This window comes from Culex quinquefasciatus, chromosome 2 (assembly GCF_015732765.1).
Source record: "Culex quinquefasciatus strain JHB chromosome 2, VPISU_Cqui_1.0_pri_paternal, whole genome shotgun sequence".
NCBI lineage: Eukaryota > Metazoa > Arthropoda > Insecta > Diptera > Culicidae > Culex > Culex quinquefasciatus.
The window spans coordinates 213068191-213088292 of NC_051862.1; the positions used below are offsets into that span (position 1 = coordinate 213068191).

At 36.8% G+C, this 20102-nt stretch overlaps 1 protein-coding gene across 1 annotated transcript; it reads left to right on the plus strand.

Annotated features, from left to right (window-relative positions):
- The first annotated feature begins 13 nt into the window (after nucleotides 1-13).
- LOC119766494 lies at nucleotides 14-874 on the plus strand. Its single transcript, XM_038251077.1, has one exon. It carries the CDS (start codon nucleotides 14-16, stop codon nucleotides 872-874), a length of 861 nt encoding a protein of 286 aa, XP_038107005.1.
- Nucleotides 875-20102: the final 19228 nt, after the last annotated feature.

Below are 20102 nucleotides of genomic sequence, written 5' to 3' on the forward strand. Positions count from 1 at the left end.
ACTCGCTCAACGGATGCACGTGTCCCGGAACAAGGCAAACGTGCAGATTTCCGGTGTTGGTCAAGTACCTACAAAAACTTCGCAGAAGGTTCGAGCCACGGTCAAGTCCAGATTGTCGAAGTACTGCGAGGTCATGGAGTTTTACGTTTTGGCCAAGGTGACTGAAGATCTACCAACCTCCCCGGTGGAACCAACTAGCTGGACTGTTCCCGAAGGTGTCCAACTGGCGGACCCTGAATTCTTCAGAACCAACCCTATTGATGTTTTGCTCGGCGGAGAGTTCTTCTTTAACTTCTTCCCATCCAAACAGAGGATCTCGCTTGGAGCAGGATTACCATCCCTGGTCGAATCGGTGTTCGGCTGGATCGTGACTGGCAGGTGTGGCTGGAACCGTGGTGAAGCACCGATCGTATGCCAGCATTCAACCGTAACAGAAACCTTGGAGGAGATTATGACCAAATTCTGGGAATGCGAGGACGGAGGATTTACTTCCGATTATTCCGTGGAGGAGAGCACGTGCGAGGACCACTACGTACGCACCGTCAAGCGAGGTGGAGACGGTCGGTACACCGTTGGAATGCCAAAGTCGGCTGATTTGCACATCAAGCTAGGAGAATCGAAAAGCGCTGCTGATCGTCGTCTTCTTTTCCTTGAGAGAAGGTTGGCTCGCGACGATGACCTGAAGAAGGAGTACCATGCGTTCATGAAGGATTACTTGGACAGGAACCACATGTGCAAGATCATCGAAGACCCGACAAGCACCGCGACCACCTACTACCTCCCACACCACCCCGTCATCCGAAGTTCCAGCACAACAACGCGCGTCCGTGTCGTATTTGATGCGTCAAGCAAAACCTCCACTGGGACATCCTAAACGACGTTCTGCTGAACGGCCCAGTCATCAGGACGACCTGCGCACCATCATCTCCCGAAGCCGCCTTTTTCCCATCCTTCTCGTCGCAGACGTGGAGAAAATGTTTCGGCAGATTCGGATGGACGCCGAGGACCTACCGCTGCAGAGAATTCGCTGGCGCTTCTCGGAGGACGATCCCATCGACACGTACGAGCTGCTAACCGTGACGTACGGCACCAAACCGGCGCCGTTCCTGGCCACCCGAACCCTGAAGCAGCTGTCCGTCGATGATGCAACCAAGTACCCACTGGCCGCCGTGAGGATCGCGCGAGATGTTTACATGGACGATGTAATCACTGGTGCATACCACCCTGCCGAAGCGAAACAAATTCGTGAACAACTGGACACGATGACGCTGGGAGCAGGTTTTCCGCTTCGCAAGTGGGTCTCCAACTGTGAGGAAGCGCTCGAGGGTGTGAGTGAGGACAACTTGGCGCTACCGAGAGACGGGGATCGATTTCGACGAAGAGAGGACCGTGAAGACTCTTGGGTTGGTCTGGGAGCCGAAAACTGACACGTTCCGCTTCAAGATTGAGTCGACGCTGATCCCACCGAACGAGCTGACCAAGGCCAAAATACTCTCTATCATTGCCAAAATTTTCGATCCTTTGGGGCTTGTTGGACCGGTGGTGGCTAAGGCAAAGATCTTTATGCAGGGAATCTGGGAGCTGAAGAACGCGAAGGGCAAACCCTGGGACTGGAACGATCCTCTGCCGAAGTCGATGCTGGACGAGTGGATGCAGTTCTACGAGCAGCTGCACTACCTGAACAACCTGCGGATTCCAAGATTCGCTATGATTCCCAATCCAATCCACATTCAACTCCACTTTTGTAGCGATGCTTCCGAGAAGGCACTGGGGCGAATCTGTACATCCGTTCTGAGGACAAAGAGGGGAGAGTCAAGGTGTCATTCTTCACGTCCAAATCCCGGGTCGCTCCTCTCAAGCGACAACCCATTCCCCGGCTCGAGCTGAACGGATTTTGGCTAGCCGCAGACATGTACCGGAAGTTCAAGGAGTGCACAACTTTCCGTTTCGAAACCTTCTTCTGGACGGATTCCAGAACGGTCCTGCAGTGGCTTGCGAAACCCCCAAGAACGTGGAATGCCTACGTGGCAAACCGTGTCTCCTTTATCCAGCATATTACCCAAGGTTGCCACTTGTTCCATGTACCCGGAGTCATGAACCCAGCTGACCAGCTGTCCAGAGGACTGGACCCCAAGGAGTTCATTGACGGAGATTGGGACCCGTTGTGGATGTACGAGACGAGTTCTTGGCCTGCCCAAGCAACACCCGAAGAGGAGACCGAAGATTGCGCCAAGGAGAGGAGAAAACACGTCGAGTCAGCTGCTGCAGTTTCTGCCAAGTCATTCAACGAATCGTATTTTGCGAAGTTCAACGAATACTGGAAGCTGATCCGCACGACCGCCTACTGGAGACGGTACCTGCGCAATCGTCGTTTACCGGAAGCCGAGCGTACCCTGTCAGTCCCGCTAACCACCAAGGAACTACAAGAAGCGGAATGGTGTCTCGCACGGCTGGTCCAGCAAGAAGCTTTCAGCAGGAAACTCCAGGACCTGTCCAAAGGCAAACCTGTCCACAACACCTCGAAGCTACGGTGGTTCAACCCGCAACTCTCCAAGGAAGGTGTCATCCGCGTGGGAGGACGGTTGGGCAACTGCGACCGAAACGAGAACTTCAAGCACCCGATTATCATCCCAGGAAACCACCACTTCTCCAAACTTCTGGCCGACTGCCTGCATCTACGACTGTTTCACGCCGGAACTCAGCTGATGCTAGCGACGATGCGACAGAAGTTTTGGCCGCTGAGAGGACGAGACCTGTGTCGGCAGACCACACACCAGTGCAAGGACTGTTTTAAGGCGAAACCTCAACTTTTACAGCAATTTATGGGACAACTACCAACTCCAAGAACGATCGCCGCTCGACCATTCACCAATACAGGCGTAGACTACTTTGGGCCAGTCTACATTAGGCAAGGGTATAGAAGGGGCCGGTTAAGGCTTACGTAGCTGTGTTTGTTTGCTTTGGAACTAAAGCGGTCCACTTGGAACTGGTTTCGGACCTGTCCACCGCCAAGTTCCTCCAAGCACTGCGTCGGTTCGTGGCTCGCCGGGGAAAGCCAGCCGACATGTATTCCGGCAATGGCACAAACTTTGTCGGCGCGAAAAATGACCTCAAAGAGCTTCTGCACAACCTCAGGCACGAGAAACACCACGAACACATCCAGCACGAATGCTCACAGGAGGGTATAAATTGGCACTTTATCCCTCCTGGCGCTCCCCACTTTGGTGGGCTCTGGGAAGCCGCTGTTAAGTCCGCCAAGAAACACCTTCTCCGCGTTGTTGGTCAATCCTCCATCTCACACGAGGACTACATAACCCTCCTCGCCCAGGTAGAGGCTTGCCTCAACTCAAGACCCCTCACGCCCCTCACTGAAGATCCCTCCGACCTCGAACCGCTAACCCCGCTCACTTCCTGATCGGGACATCCCTAGAAGCTGTGCCGGACAAGAACTATTCCGAGATCCCGAACAACCGCCTCACGCACTGGCAGAGCATCCAACAGCAGCTTCAACATTTCTGGCGTCGGTGGCATACGGAGTACCTGCAACAACTACAAGCTCGTGTGAAGAACTGGCAGCCTGCGATAGAAATTCGCCCTGGACGTCTTGTCATCGTGGTCGACGAGAACCAGCCGTCGATGAAGTGGAAGATGGCACGAATACACGAGATTCATCCCGGCGCCGATGGTGTGGTCCGCGTAGTTACGCTCCGGACTGCTACTGGATACCTGAAGAGACCAGTTACGAAGATTTGCCTGTTACCAATACCAGCAGAATCGATCGAGGAAGAAAAGGCAGAGACTGCTGAAATCGGGCAATTTCAGGGGGGGTCGGAATGTTTGGTTTCTATTAACCCCTCGGACCGTGTGGACCGAGAGTTCTAAACCGCGAACGGCAGATCCCTCTGATCGCCATTTCGCCGCGACCCCACGAGAGAGGAGAATTTGAGCGCGATCCTGACTGCTGAGCCTGAGCTAGACCTGCGATCGAGTTACGCGTTCAGTACGCTTCAGCGCTTCACTCCGCGAAGACCCGCACGCAAAACCTTCATCGTCACCATTTAACAAGTTGTGTTTTACTTAAGAATTAAAATAAATTTAAGTCCAATTAGTCTGGTTTTTAATAAATAGTTTTGCTTTAAATAAAAGTGGTTTCAACATAACGCGCGTGTGTGTCATTTCGGCCTATAGGCCATAAACCGCGAAACCCGTGACCATCCCGAAGTCGGATTCCAAACCCATCCGACAAGAGCCTGAAGTCGTGCCAGGAACGATCGCCGGAGTACTCCATCCCATCCCGGATCCGGCCATTAACCCCAAGGACCGCCTGCCACAGGAGTGGCCGCGCGGAAAGCCCGGAGCCCGGAGCATCCCACATCCCAACCAACCAGGTACCCTCAACCAAAACCGGTTCCAACAAATATAGGACAACTTAAATCCAAACTTTTCCAAAAGTGGACCCCTGTTAATATAACCTTCAAAAATTAAGAAAAATGAGTATACATGCAAAAGTTTCTCTGAAACATACAATAAATGCTTTTTTTTATCAACCTAAACGCATATTTTTTCAATTATGAGTATAAATATAGCTATTTTCATGTTAAAAGTGCCAAAAAAGCTGAAGCCGTAAAAATTTATAATAAATCAAAACTATAGTTAATTGTACTTAACTGAAGCATCATAATTGCAATTTGCATCAAGATTACTTTTTTATTATTTTTAGTTTGCATTGGTTTTTGAAACGTTTTCTCTGATCTGTGTTTAAATATCTGTTAGGTATTTTTGTTGTTTAAAGCCAAATTTGTTAACAAAACATATTTGTTTATGATGAAAAGTGAGCAAAATCCATATTTTATTCATTATATCTATCATTAGGCCTACACCATGCATCAAAACATCAAATATCGGTTAAATTTGGTATAAAAATAACAGTTTGCATATAGTGTACCCGGGTCCACAATCGGATTATGGACTCGGGTCCACTATAGGAAAAGGGGGTCCATAACAGGCAAAACAATTTTTTTTCAAATGACTATTTTTCCGTTCAAAAACAAATAACTGATGAAACAAATAGTCAAAATTGTTCAAAAGACTTCAGATTTTATTGTTTTGTACAAAAGGTTATGGAAAAGGGCTTAAAATATTGAAAATTTGTGAAAAATGTGCTTCGGCTCTACTAGGGCTCTACTACTCTACAAAATATTCAGCAATGCTTTAAAAAAGTTAAAACGATTATTTTGTATTTAAAAATTATAAAATTATTGTCAATAAAAAAAGCAGACTTTTAAAACCAAACAATGTTTCTGAAGCCATGTTTCATCAAAATATGCAGCTTTTGGCTTTGATATTTGAAATTAAATAAATTATCAAACAATTATTGTCTAAATTTCATAGTGTTGCCAGATCTTCTGAATGGAACGATGGGTCAAGTAGGCCTTATTCAGAAGTTCATTTTTGATTTTGAATCCTGCCCTCAGTAAACAGTGGTCCAGATCGCAAAATTATGTGCAAAATGGATTTTCCGAAAAATTGTGACGTTTTGGAACTTTGGGGTCTTTAGAAAAGTTATTGCAAATGGATTTAGGCAACTTTTGGTTTGGTTCAAAATTAGAATGGTTCACGATTAGGGTGATTTTGAAATTCTAACTTTACAGGAGTATTTTTGGAAATTTTGTTGTCTTCTAGAAAGTTGTTGAACTTGCTAATTCAAGCAACTTTGTCCAAGACACCAAAATTTTATCTCATAATCTACGCCTTCTATGACTAAATTTAAAGAAAGCATCAGAGAAAATCTTCAAAACTATTTTTTTGGATCGTGACAAATCAGGGTTAAGTTATAGAGAAAAGCGATATTCGGAGCACTTTTAGAGCTTTAAAAAACTAATCTAATCCACCTTTGTGGTTGGCGCCTTCCTCAATCTTTACAAACAGTTGGTGACATGATGGAACACACTCATTTCAACACAAATTTCATCTTTTTTTTTTAGATCCGGAATAAAAAAGTACACAAATATCACTGAAGTGGTCATAACTTGAGACAGGGTTGCCATATCATCGATGTTTTGGACAAACTGGAATGGTCTTTCAATTACCTAACCAACGATGGGTCGGTTGGTAGATACGGACATAGTTTACATACATTTAAGTGAGATCCGGCTTAAAAAAGTTACATAATTATTATTTAAGTGGTAATAACTCAAGACAGGGTTGCCAGATTATCAATGTTTTGGACTCGTTTGAAAGGTCTTTTGATCACCTCACCAACGATGGGTCGGATGATAGATTCGAACATAGTTTACATACATTTAAGTGCGATCTGGCTTTAAAATGGTACATAAATATCATTTAAGTGGTCATAACTCGAGACTGGGTTGCGAGATCATCAATGTTTTGAATTCATTGGAAAAGGTCTTTCAATTCAACCAGCGGTTGATAGATCCGGACATAGTTTACATACATTTAAGTGAGATCCAGATATTTGTGACAACACATTTTTATACATAACTTTTGAACTACTTATTGAAACTTCAAGCAATTCAATAGCGACGTAAGGGACCCTAAACCGAGTCTTATGCGACCGGTTAGACCTAAATCGGTTCTGCTAGTGCTGAGAAAACTGAGTAAGAATTTTGGTCACACACATACACACAGACATTTGTTCAGTTTTAGGTTCTGAGTCGATAGGTATGAAGATGCAAATTTAAAACTTACATATCTCGAAAAGGCGCAAGCCAAATTTGAGAAACCAGGTTGCATTTGAAAGAGGAGATCTAGCACTACAAACGCTGAAAAATTCTCAGGGGTGTTTTTCTTTATACTCGATATATTTGAATTTGAAAAAGTCTAATTTTCAAGGGAAAACCATTAGGGACCACCCTAACAAAATTCGAAACCTGTCCAATAACATGTTTTGCCTTGTAATTTTGCCCGCTGAATCTGAATCTGCCCTCAGCATTGAGCCAAAGTATCGGATGCTGAAGTTCTGAGAGTTCGAAATGTTTTCAACTGATGTTTTTCTTTTATGAATCACCCTATCAAACTTCTCGTTCCAAACATCTTTCCAGGAATATCTCCGTGCGGATAAGGGACAAAGAATGCGGAAAATTGAAAATCTAAAAATCAAAGCCACGCTGTAAGTCCCCTCCCCCCCCCTGGTTTCAGACCGTACATGTGTGTGTGTGTGTCCGTACGTGTGAGTGGGTTAGAATTCGTTCCTGAAAGTTGGGAAAAGCGCGCGCGCTCCAGAGAAAATGGATTTTAAATTGTTTTAAATTGCAGCAAGATGATGATGAGAGCCGGGGAAGATTGGGAAATTCGTGGTCGACCTCCATTCCGTGGGAGTTGGGGAGGGGGGGGGGGGGGATTTCTCAAATGGATTGTTCCAGATTCTGGCGCAGCAAGCAAGCAAAAAAAATGGTCGCGTGTAGCATGCCAGCCGAGATCTCGGAAAAGTCAGAATCGATCTCGTGTGCGGTGGGCAAAAAATGGAGAAAAAGCAAGAGATTTTAGTTCCTGTCACGAACCGAAATGAAAATTTATAATGGCGCAGTGCTTTCCTTATGGCACACTCTGAAACACACACAGACATACATAAACTCTTACAAGAAGTGCAAAGTTAAGTGCATCGGAGTGAAATATGATCGTGGAGAGACTTGGCCGTGAACCGGAAATTGATTCCAATCGGAGTCTGGTAGTGCTTTTCAAGATGAAGAACGTATTTCGAGACCGAATCGGCAGGATTATTATATGCCATCTGGTATGGGTTTCAATTCTATTGAGTGTTTTTTTTCAAGGCTAAGTTTATTCTTAATCCTTAAAAAGTAACTATCCAATCAATTATCCCAGCAAAGAATCAATCCCCCTACAATTAGTGTAAAAGATCCCTCACTAATTTCTTTTAAATCGCTCGCACTTAAAACTATTGCAATAAATCATACCCCCACCATGACCACCATCCTACTAAGTTCTGTAACTGGACCAACATAAAAGCTCCAGAAAGCAAGGGGCAATCTATTAAATCAAATGTCATAAAAATCGCTCGTACCGCACGCCATTCCATCTGTTATGTCACTGGGGATGGTTCTGGTCCATCGGGATGCTGTGCAGCATATTGCAGCAAACACACAGCTACACATCATCCATCATCGTCATTCTGATGCGGGGGTGAAAAAAGAGTCCGAGATATAAAAAATGCAAGTTGCTTGGAAAATGATTGCGCACCAAGCGAATTGTATCGGGAAAGTGTTTAGTGTTCTTTTTTTGTTCGTCAATTTTTTTCAATTTAAAACTGTCATCGTGCGACCATTTACTACACCGTAATTGATGGGTTGGGATCGCTGGGTCGGTGGTCTCAAAGTGTTGTAGAGAGGACCGTGTTTTCAAATGGTGACTTCTGAACAGATGGCAAAGTTCAGTTTAGGGACCATCCATAAACCACGTGGACACAATTTCATATTTTGTATAACCAAATAGAGGTTTAGATTACCTTTCAACTACCTATGAAGAAAAAGAATTAAAAATGTGTTTTTCTTTATTAAATGTAATATCGACCTTTGAAAGAAAAATATTTGCCAGCTATACATTTTATGTGAAAATATGGTTTTCTTTTACTTTTTTATTTTCGCAGATTTTCTTCAAAATTTTGTTTTTATATTGGAATTCTATTGAGTACTATTGAAAAATGTGAGTTTGAGCTCACACCTTTTTTCGACCAAATTGGGCAATGCAAATTATTATCCTAATTTTTTGATACATTTTTTAAACTTTACTTAATCCATCTTATGGTGGTTGGTGCCTTCCTCGCATTCATGTTGTATTTTAGGTGGTATTTACAAATTAATTTAAGAGTTTTTTTTAAATTTTTTTTAAATTTTTTTTTCATTTGTTTTTTTTAATTATTGATTTTACTTGAACAGCAATTCTTTTTTTACCAACTCTTCAAAATAAAGATGAAAAGTCTCATGAGTTATATATTTCAGTAAAAAGTTCGTGTAAATCTTTGTCGAGTCTTTAATACAGATTTTTTCCAGAAGAGACGCAGACACTGCTTAAGCGATGTGGCAACCGGGCGATACGCATGCAAGGAGGTGTGGCTACCAATCTCCCGCGTGGTCAAAAAGTCAAAAAAGCAAAAAGACCCGGCCTTTGAGGTTATGCAAAAATCACCATTTTTTTGTAGCTACAAAAAATCTTTTTCTTGGCATAACTTTAAAAGTACTTCACTAAACAGAATAAAATTTAATAGGGTCTTAGGGGACCCCAAAACGAACAGAATAAGGCGGATCCGGCCAAAATCGGTACAGCCAGTTCTGAGATAATCGTGTGGAAAAACAAATCATGTCTACACACATCCCCACAGATATTTGTTCAGAATTTGATTCAGAGTCGATAAGTATACGTGAAGGTATATCTAGGAGTCGTATTCAAGAAGTTCATTTTTCAGTGAGGTGAGGAAAGCAAAACAAAATCGAGGATTGAAATTAAAATTTCAGTAATTCTTTAATTTTCGCCCCCTTGCTAAGAAACTGAGAAATTTTTGTTATAGCTTTACAAAAAAATACTAAAACAATTCAACCGTAAACGTAGTTTGAAGATTCTGCATGTTCGGATTCTTTAAAAGCATAGCAAATAGAGCAAAGAATTTTTTTTTAAATAAATAAATTGTATGATTTTTTAAACACAATCCAATAAAATCTACAAATGTTTAGGCACTTTCAGTAAAAAAAATCGTATAAAATATCAAACTTTAGATTCCCGTTTCATATTCAGTTTAAAATGCTACGTTTGATTTTTCATCTATGAATAATTTATTAACAACACAAAAATTGGGACTCCAACTGTTTTCAATTCAGAGTTATGACAATTTCCGTAAAAAAGTTGAAGCAAAAAATGTTCGCGTGTAGTGGATCTATAAAAGTGAAAAACAAATAATATTCATGCAGGATTGTGCAGTTATTTATCAAAGATTATGTCGCCCCTATTATAAATCAAATATATTTCAAATTGATAAAAAGAATGCTTAAAATAACAACATTGAACCTACGAATTTGTAGTGTTTTTTTCAAGGTCTAATAAATTTTTTTTTTGCTTTCTAGATGTTCTTAATACCGCAAAAAACTTCAGGTTTTTAAATAAATGTTGACTTATAGATCATGATTTCAGATAAAGTTGTTTAATTTTTTAATGTTTTTTCATCTACCGAAAAGTCAACCATTTGTTTATTGAAAATTTTAAGAATGTTTTTTGATTTGTAAGAAACTTTTTTTTTACTTTTAGATATATATATATAGTAGTTATGAAAGTTAAAATTATGCAGCGGGTTGTTTGCTCAAAATAATTCCACCAGTTTTTATTTGTTCGACCATTAGAGTTACCCAGGGTGATAAAAAAAATGGAATTTTTTGTTGATTTTCACAAAAATCGATAAAAACGAAAAACTAATTTTTTAATCAGCATGTAAAAAGGTCAAAAATTGAACAATCTTTAGCAAGATCACAGCAAATATTCTACCAAGAAAGTTTTTTTGCAGCTCAAATTATTTAGGCAATTAATTTAAGAAATTTTAAATTAAGACCTTTCCAATCTAAAACATTGAAGATCTGGCCACCCTGTCTCAAGTTATGACCACTTAAGTGATATTCATGTACTTTTTCATTCATAATCTCATAAAAATTGATGAAATTTGTTTACAAATTCATCATATCACCCATTTTTGATAAATAGTGAGGAAAACACCTACCACATAGTAAATGAAATTAGATTTGTATCAAAAACTGCATTTAGAGTTCTCGTAGTTTTAATGTAAAACAACGCATCAATCAAATCAATCAGCTTGCTTACGTTTCACAAATCCCTTTTTTTAATTTAAATAATTGTGCTTTCACGAAAAGAAGAAGAAAAAAATGCATCGTCCAAATATAAACTCTTTGTTTATTCATGCATATTACCGTGAAATAGATTCACCCAGTTTGTCAACAGTGTGGGGGCTGATTTATAGTTTGCATCGAGGCTCCATTTTCATCCAGTTGGACAGCAAAAAAAAACCGAGCTCGCACGCTCTCACAAAACATTAACCACCCTCCATCGGCACCACCCATCACAGTGTGATAGTTCATTTTTTTTGGCTCTCAACACTGAGCCACAAAATGGCACAAGCCAAAAAAGACCTGGGAAAAAAAGTGCACACAAAATTCACCGAAAATATCAACTTGACATATTTATTTATTTACTCTTGCGTGGCGACGGCGGCGGCTGCACGCCTCAACAGCCCATTTATTTGGCTTTTCAGCGGCGTCGCGGCGCCCCTCCTCAACCCTTAAATAGGGGTTGATGGGTCGACTGGATCAACCTCAACCTCCCGTCCTACCCATAGCGGAGATATAGCCGAAAATTGCTTTTCAATTTTGTGTCTCTGTGCTGCACCATAAATTGTCACACAGTGGATTGGAAAGTGCTGAAATTAATATGCAAAATGGTTTTAAGGGATAAATAAATAAATTCAAATGAAGGCCGAGGGAATAATTTATTCCGCATTAAATTGGGGCCATGATTGCACGGCAGAGGGGGGAGGGCTGGCTTAGAGCGAGTGAGTACACGGAAAAAAAAGTGTGCGAGAAATCGTGAATTTCGATTCATGAATTCGTGAATAAATTTGTGCATGATTTCGTGACACCTTTCATGATTTCATGAATTTTATTCATGAAATCGTGCATAAAAATGCACGAATTTATGAATTTTATTCATGGCTAAAATATTTTTACGAATATTCATGAATTTTCCTTCATGAAATCATGCATATCACTATTCATGATTTCATGACTGATTTTCATGAAGTCATGATTAAACTGCATGAATTCATGAAAAATATTCATGATTTTACGATTATTTATGCATGCGTAAATTTTACGTCGTAAAATTTTATTCGCGAATTTATGAATCATGTTTTTCATGATTTCATGAAAGTTTACATGTTTTCATGAATAAAATGCATGAATTCGTGCATAGCATTCATGGGTTTATGAATTTTTATCCATGTTTATGACGAGTGATCTTGATCAATCAAGAACAGTTTCGTTCGAACTGTCATGTTTGTTTTTCGCTTGCCAGTTCAGCCGCGTGTTTATTTGCCACGAAGTCAAACGCGTTGTGACTTGTCGCGTCCTGTTGTGTTTGCCGGTGAAAGTGGCCGTGATTTGTGGACCCGGGATTTGGAGGTGCTGTCCACCGGAACCGGGGAAAGATCTGCGGCCGTTCTGTGGAAATGGCAACGGAGCCAAGGGCTAGCAGGAAGAGGACCGAGCGCGGGAGGAGGACCAAGCGGCAAGAGGAGGACCGAGTGGCAGGATGAGTAACAAGGTAAGATATCTGCAAAAGACGGAACAGTTCCCGGTTTGTTCACGTGTTTGTTTGAAGTCGAATCAAGGGGAACATGGTCCATAAGACAGTTCCCGTGTTTTATCTCCGCGTGTGGCAGTTTCTTGGTCGCGGACTCGTAGGGATTTCGGTTTTCTGTCAATTGCCGGAGCATTCTACGCGTGTGACAGACAGTGGTGTTTGTTTTGGTTTTAGAAACGAATAAATCTCGTATTATATCGGTTCACGTGGATGCGCTGAGTGACATTTCGGTGCTTTATTTTGAGTTAGAAAAGGGGACATAGGTAAAGTATGTTAATAATTTTAATGATTTTAATATTGTAAGCATAAGCATTTTTTTAAGTATTTAACATATTTAAAGTATTTGAAGTTTATAACGTATTAAAATAATTTTACGCAATTAAATTTTCTTATTTACTTTAATTTTGTAAAGTATAATAAGTTTTTTGAATTATTATTATTGTTAGGTATCTTAAATATGCAAATGAGTTTAGGTATTTTTATTTTTCCAGGAATGTAAATATTGTGACTTTTAAAAGTTTTTAAGTATTTCAATTATTTTAAATATTCAAAGTGTTTAAAGTTTGTTGAGTATTTAAATAATTATAAGCATTTATTTTTTTTAGGTATTTTAATACTGTAAGTATTAAAAATATGTTAAGTATTTGAAATATTTATTTTTTCAGTATGTTAAATATGCTAATGATTTTAAGTATATTCATTTGTTCAGGTATTTTAATATTATATGTTTTTAAGGTTTTTAATTATTTCAAGCATTTGATATTATTGAAGTGTTAAAAGTTTGTTAAGAATTTGAATAATTTGAAGCATTTAATTTTTTCTAGGTATTTTAATATTTCAAGTACTTCTAATATTTTAAGTATTTGAAATATTTTTTTGTTTAGGTGTGATTTTAATTATTTTAATTTTTTCAGGTATTTTATTATTCTATGTTTTTAAAGTTTTTAGGTATTTCAATTATTTGAAATATTTAAATTCTATAAAATTTGTTAAGTATTTAAATAATTTTAAGTATATCATTTTTTCTAGGTTTTTAAATATTTTAAGTATTTCAAGTATTTTAAGATTTTGAAAGATGTTCTTTAAAGTATGTTAATAATTTTAATATTGCTAGTATTTTTTTAAATATTTAACAAATTTAAAGTATTTAAAGTATTTAAAGTATTTTAAGTATTTTAAGTATTTTAAGTATTTTAAGTATTTTAAGTTTTTTAAGTATTTTAAGTATTTTAAGTATTTTAAGTATTTTAAGTATTTTAAGTATTTTAAGTATTTTAAGTATTTTAAGTATTTTAAGTATTTTAAGTATTTTAAGTATTTTAAGTATTTTAAGTATTTTAAGTATTTTAAGTATTTTAAGTATTTTAAGTATTTTAAGTATTTTAAGTATTTTAAGTATTTTAAGTATTTTAAGTATTTTAAGTATTTTAAGTATTTTAAGTATTTTAAGTATTTTAAGTATTTTAAGTATTTTAAGCATTTTAAGTATTTTAAGTATTTTAATTATTTTAAGTATTTAAAGTATTTTAAGTATTTTAAGTATTTTAAGTATTTTAAGTATTTTAAGTATTTTAAGTATTTTAAGTATTTTAAGTTTTTTAAGTATTTTAAGTATTTTAAGCATTTTAAGTATTTTAAGTATTTTAATTATTTTAAGTATTTAAAGTATTTAAAGTATTTAAAGTATTTTAAGTATTTTAAGTATTTTAAGTATTTTAAGTATTTTAAGTATTTTAAGTATTTTAAGTATTTTAAGTATTTTAAGTATTTTAAGTATTTTAAGTATTTTAAGTATTTTAAGTATTTTAAGTATTTTAAGTGTTTTAAGTATTTTAAGTTTTTTAAGCATTTTAAGTAATTTAAGTATTTTAAGTTTTTTAAGTATTTTAAGTATTTTAAGTATTTTAAGTATTTTAAGTATTTTAAGTATTTTAAGTATTTTAAGTATTTTAAGTTTTTTAAGTATTTTAAGTATTTTAAGTATTTTAAGTATTTGAAGTATTTTAAGTATTTTAAGTATTTTAAGTATTTTAAGTATTTTAAGTATTTTAAGTATTTTAAGTATTTTAAGTATTTTAAGTATTTTAAGTATTTTAAGTATTTTAAGTATTTTAAGTATTTTAAGTTTTTTAAGTATTTTAAGTTTTTTAAGTATTTTAAGTATTTTAAGTATTTGAAGTATTTTAAGTATTTTAAGTATTTTAAGTATTTTAAGTATTTTAAGTATTTTAAGTATTTTAAGTATTTTAAGTATTTTAAGTATTTTAAGTATTTTAAGTATTTTAAGTATTTTAAGTGGCAGTGCGTGGCCGAATGGTTACGCTGTCCGCTTTGTAAGCGGATGATTCTGGGTTCGATTACCATCTGCTGCAACCTTCCATCGGATGAGGAAGTAAAATGTCGGTCTCGGCCTTGGTTGTTAAGCCGTTAAGTCATTCCAGGTGTAGGAGTCGTCTCCATGCCATAAGTACAAACAACAAACCAAACCAAACCTACTCCGGTGGAATCGCTGGCGGCGGTTGGACTCGCAATCCAAAGGTCGTCAGTTCAAACACTGGGGTGGAAGGATCCTTGGAGTAAAAAGAGGTTTGGGTGCTCTCCCCATTCAAGCCTTCGGACTCCTAGGTTCGAGCAGAAACTTGCAATAGAGACCACAAAAGACCCGGGGGCCGTTAATGTGGATGGTTTGATTTTTTGAAGTATTTTAAGTATTTTAAGTCTTTTAAGTATTTTAATTATTTTATGTATTTTATGTATTTTAAGTATTTAAAGTATTTTAAGGTTTTTAAGTTTTTTAAGTTTTTTAAGTATTTTAAGTATTTTAAGAATTTTAAGTATTTTAAGTATTTTCAGTATTTTAAGTATTTTAAGTATTTTAATTATTTTAAGTAAAGAGTTGAACCAGTTTCGGCTTAAAAACTCTGTACTAAGTATAGAAAAAAGTATTTTAAGTATTTTGAGCATTTTATTTATTTTATGTATTTTGCGAATTTCAAATATTTTAACGATCGGTACCCAATTAACTTTTCCGAAATGCTCATGTCAAGTTTTGAATGTTGGTTTTACTAAAGTTATGATTGTATTTTTCATTTATTTAAGGCATTTTTGAACATCACATAACTGGGACCTTTGTAAATTTAGAATTCTTCTGCAGTGACCGGTAATCGGTTCCAAGGTGGCCAGATGGAGCCAGAGTACATTGGCATCACATACAATGGCCACAGTTTTTAAATTTCATGAATTTTGATATGTCACAAGACAAGGTTCCTTGCACATTCCGAAATGTCCCCAGTGACCACCGGTAACCGGTGACCGGTTCCAAAGTGGCCAAGTGGGCCAGAGTACATTGGCATCACATACAATGGCCACAGTTTTAAATTTCATGAATTTCGATATGTCACAAGACAGGGTTCCTTGCACATTCCAAAATGTCCCCAGTGACCACCGGTAACCGGTGACCGGTTCCAAAGTGGCCAGGTGGGGCCAAATTACATTGGCATCACATAAAATGGCCAAAGATTTGAATTTCATGAATTTTGATATGTCACATGACAGGGTTTCTTTGCACATTCCGAAATGTCCCCAGTGACCACCGGTAATCGGTGACCGGTTCCATAGTGGCCAGGTGGGGCCAGAGTACATTGGAATCACATAAAATGGCCAAAGATTTGAATTTCATGAATTTTGATATGACAGGGTTACTTTCACATTCCGAAATGTCCCCAGTGACCACCGGTAACCGGTGACCGGTTCCAAAGTGGCCAGGTGGGGCCATAGTACATTGGAATCACATAAAATGTGCTCCGTTTTTTTTTCACAAAACAGGATTCCTTGTCAATTCCGGTATGTGCCCCCAGTGGCACGATATGGTAAATGTACAGAAAAAGTAATCCGGAAATTGTGTAAATCGTACCATGAAATCGTGAATATTACGAGTTTTACTTTACGAATTTTTGAACTATGCATATTGGGCACGAATAAGCCAGGAGCCGTGAATAAATATGCATGATTAGACATGCCCGAATACACTCGTAAACGTGAATTAAATTCATGATTTCATAAAAAAAAATCACGAATTCATGAAATTTATGCATGATTTCATGAAGTTTATACATGATTTCACGATTTTTTTACGCCCTCAAAAATAAATCATAAAAAATATTCCAGAACTCATGAATTTTGTGCACGAATTCATGAATAAAATTCACGATTTCATGATTTATTTACATTTTTTCATGAATTGTGAGCATGAAATCGCGAATATTTTTACGCCTTCATTTACAAATCGTAAAAATAATTCGAGATTTCATGAATTTTGTGCACGAAGTCATGCATAAAAATTCATGATTTCATGAATTTTATGCATGAAATCATGAATTTTAATTCACGAGGTATATTTTTTTGATCGTAATCATGAATTTTTATTCATAAAATCGTGAATATTTTTCACGACTTCATGCATCCATTTCATGAAATCATGAATATTATTCACGTTTACGAGTGAAATCGGTCATGGAAAGTCATGCATATTTATTCACGATTCCTGGATAATTCGTGCCCATTATGCATAGTTCAAAAATTCGTAAAGCAAAAATCGCGATATTCACGATTTCATGGTACGATTTGCATGATTTTCGGAAACCTTTTTTTTCCGTGTAGGGGTTTGATGAATGGTTGGTCCACTTTCCGGCTCAGTGGCCACTCTGACTGGCTCCGGAAATTTGCTCAGTCAGCGAAATTCAATAATAATGCGGAGCGCGTCCTGGGCGCAAAAATTTCCTCCATGATTGATTGGTTCGGTGGGCACGGGAATCCGATTTCGAGAGAGCAAGTTCCGATAAATTGGCCCTAAAAGTTTTCCCCGGCCGGCAATCATTTCCACGCAGCACACACCCTGGATCAAACATGCCGAGCTCCGAGGAGTGGCTGTTTGAGTTTGCCGAAAAGTTTGAAAATTGCCACTGCATTTCCGGGAGCTCGGGGTTATTTGTCAGCTTTTATATTTCCGGTGACACGAACTGTTCGATAAATTATAGATATTGCCAGCGGAAGTCCCTACACTCACACATACAGTCAACCACCACCACCACGCGAAATGATTACGTCGAAGGGATTGAAGTAAAAATTTAATCCAATTTTATTCCCTTATGGACATTGCTCCCACCACTCTGCAATGCCCGAATAAAATGTGGTTTGTCCATTGGAGTGGAATAAAAGTTGCGAGGAAAAGTTCGGGCAGCGTTGGTTGGGAATCAAGTTTTTTTTTTTATTTTCGCTTGGGATTGGCGAGGTGAGCGGAAAACCGTGAACTTTGAATATCCAGTGGGATTCAGGGTCACATTGCAGTGTATGATTGTGCTATTCAAGCTGGGAAAAGTTACAGTTTAAATTTCACACAATGTTCACAGTTTTTTTTTCCAATGGTTCTTTTTATAACATTTAAAAAACATGCAATTAATTATTTATTAACTTAAATTATTATTAACCAAAAAAATATATCAGTTAGGTTAACACAGTTAAAATATTTGCTTGCTTAGAATTCACTAAAAAGCTTTTTGTTAACATTATAATTTTGAATGGCATTAGATCATGACGATATTTTTTACTGCAAAAGAATTATAATTAGATAATATTTTAAATACTGATTAAAACAAACCTTAACCACTTCAAAAGTTTCCCAACATGTAGTTCGTTTTCCAATTCAAACTTATTTTCAATAAGTAAATCATGAAACTTGTAAAGTAACAAATCTGTTTTGTGTCATTTTACTAATTACACAATTTTATCACTGCTTCGCATGATACTTTGAGCACTAACAAGTTAAGTGCGATTCCAGTGCAAACCGTTCGTACTAAATAATCATTTTAAATTAAAAAAAAAACACACACAAATCTTCAAACTATCGATGTCACCTCAGATTTCATCCTAGCATTCTGGACTACATGTCTTTACTGTTGAAACAAATCGCAAAACTGGCTTGTATTCAAATCATTATTTTTTTTTATCATAAGGCTTTTGATTGGTAAAGCATTCACAGTGATAAAATAGTGTAATTTTGGATGGCAGCAAAATTTGATGGTAGAATCTTACCTCTAAATTTTGGCTGATTTTAGTGTGACGTACTTTATGGATGAAGTCAAATATATAAGTCATATTTAAAATGTTGATAGCATGAATACATTTTAGGCCAAGGGGAAGCCATTAAAATTATGAAGCATTTTGGAAAAAATATGTTTTGCCCCCTAATTTTTTAGACAAATTTTGAAGGGTTTGGGGCGACATAAAATCAAAAAAAAAATGTGTTACGGCCTAATAGAAAACACAATTACGGATATTCTTTGTATTTTGTTAATGATTTTTTTTTATTTATATTTAGTCAGATTTTCTGTCCATGTACATTCATTCATTATTTTAAATACTAGCAACTTTCATTTATTCCTGAAATATTGTAGCTTTCGCTATTCAGTGATTTCAAATGTAGGAGATTTGTTAAATGATACTTCGTCCTTGTTTTCTGCATGTTAAATGAAACATTTTGCATTGCTATTTATTTTTTCATGCAAGCCTCCATACCATTTACATTTTTTGTAAAATGACTATGTAAATGTATGCAATTCTGTATTTTGAGACGGATTTGTGTCTTCGGCAAAGTTGTAGGTAATAATTTGAACTATTTGGAAAAAAATAGGTACACGGACTTCATTTTTATTATTTTTTGTCCACTTTGTATTGCTAAAACTGGAATTTACAAAATACGTGTTAAATATATGTTGTTATGTGTTTTGTGGGACTGAAAGACAAAATCTGGCCAAAGACATATTTTTTTTGAAAATGTCGAAAAACGGATGATTTAAAAATAATGTTTAAAACTGAATCATTTTTTTTTTCAATTGTAAAGTACTCTACATTTTTTATGTAATGATACGTTCGCAAGTACGGGTGTAATTTTTTTTGAGTTTTTTGTTAATTGAAAATAATTCTTGTAAAAATTCACCTCTGAGCATAATATATTTTGAATAGCTTCCAATCGATGAAAATGAATTTTTTTCAGTGTCATTTCATTAACCTGCAATTTTAAACTGGCGATATCTTGGAAATTATTTGTCCAACGTTAAATCTCAGAGAGAAAATTGTAGGATATTTTTCAGCTTTTCAAAAATGTTTATTTTTTGTTTCTTTCCTTCATAAATCATAAAAAAAAGAAAAATGTTCAAATTTCCGAAAAAAAATACCTAAAAGTGTAATGATATACTATGCCATGCTTGTGCTTTTAGGTTGCAAATTTGACTTAGCTTTTGAAAATAATTGAAATTGATTTTTTCTAAAGACAATTTCGATATTATTTAAAAAAAATAACTCTGTTACCGGAATTTACACCATCATGCACTATGAACGTTGTATTTTTCCGAGAAAAAAATCGGCAAGTCTGATATTTTTATATATGAAAGAAGGTAATAACGTCATGATTCGAAATCCGGACATTTAGTACCATATTATTTTTGTTATAGATGGCAAAAAATTATGTAATAAGTTGGAAATGTAGAAATATCATCAGGATTTAGTATAAACAGTCAGTTTTAAGAGAATACATGCAAAATATGTCTTTTCTAACAATTTTTCATCAGAATTTGAAAATTAAAATGACTTGTTGTGCTTCGAATCCCGGACACTGTTAAAAGCTGTTTCGAAATCCGGACACTTTTGCTTCGAAT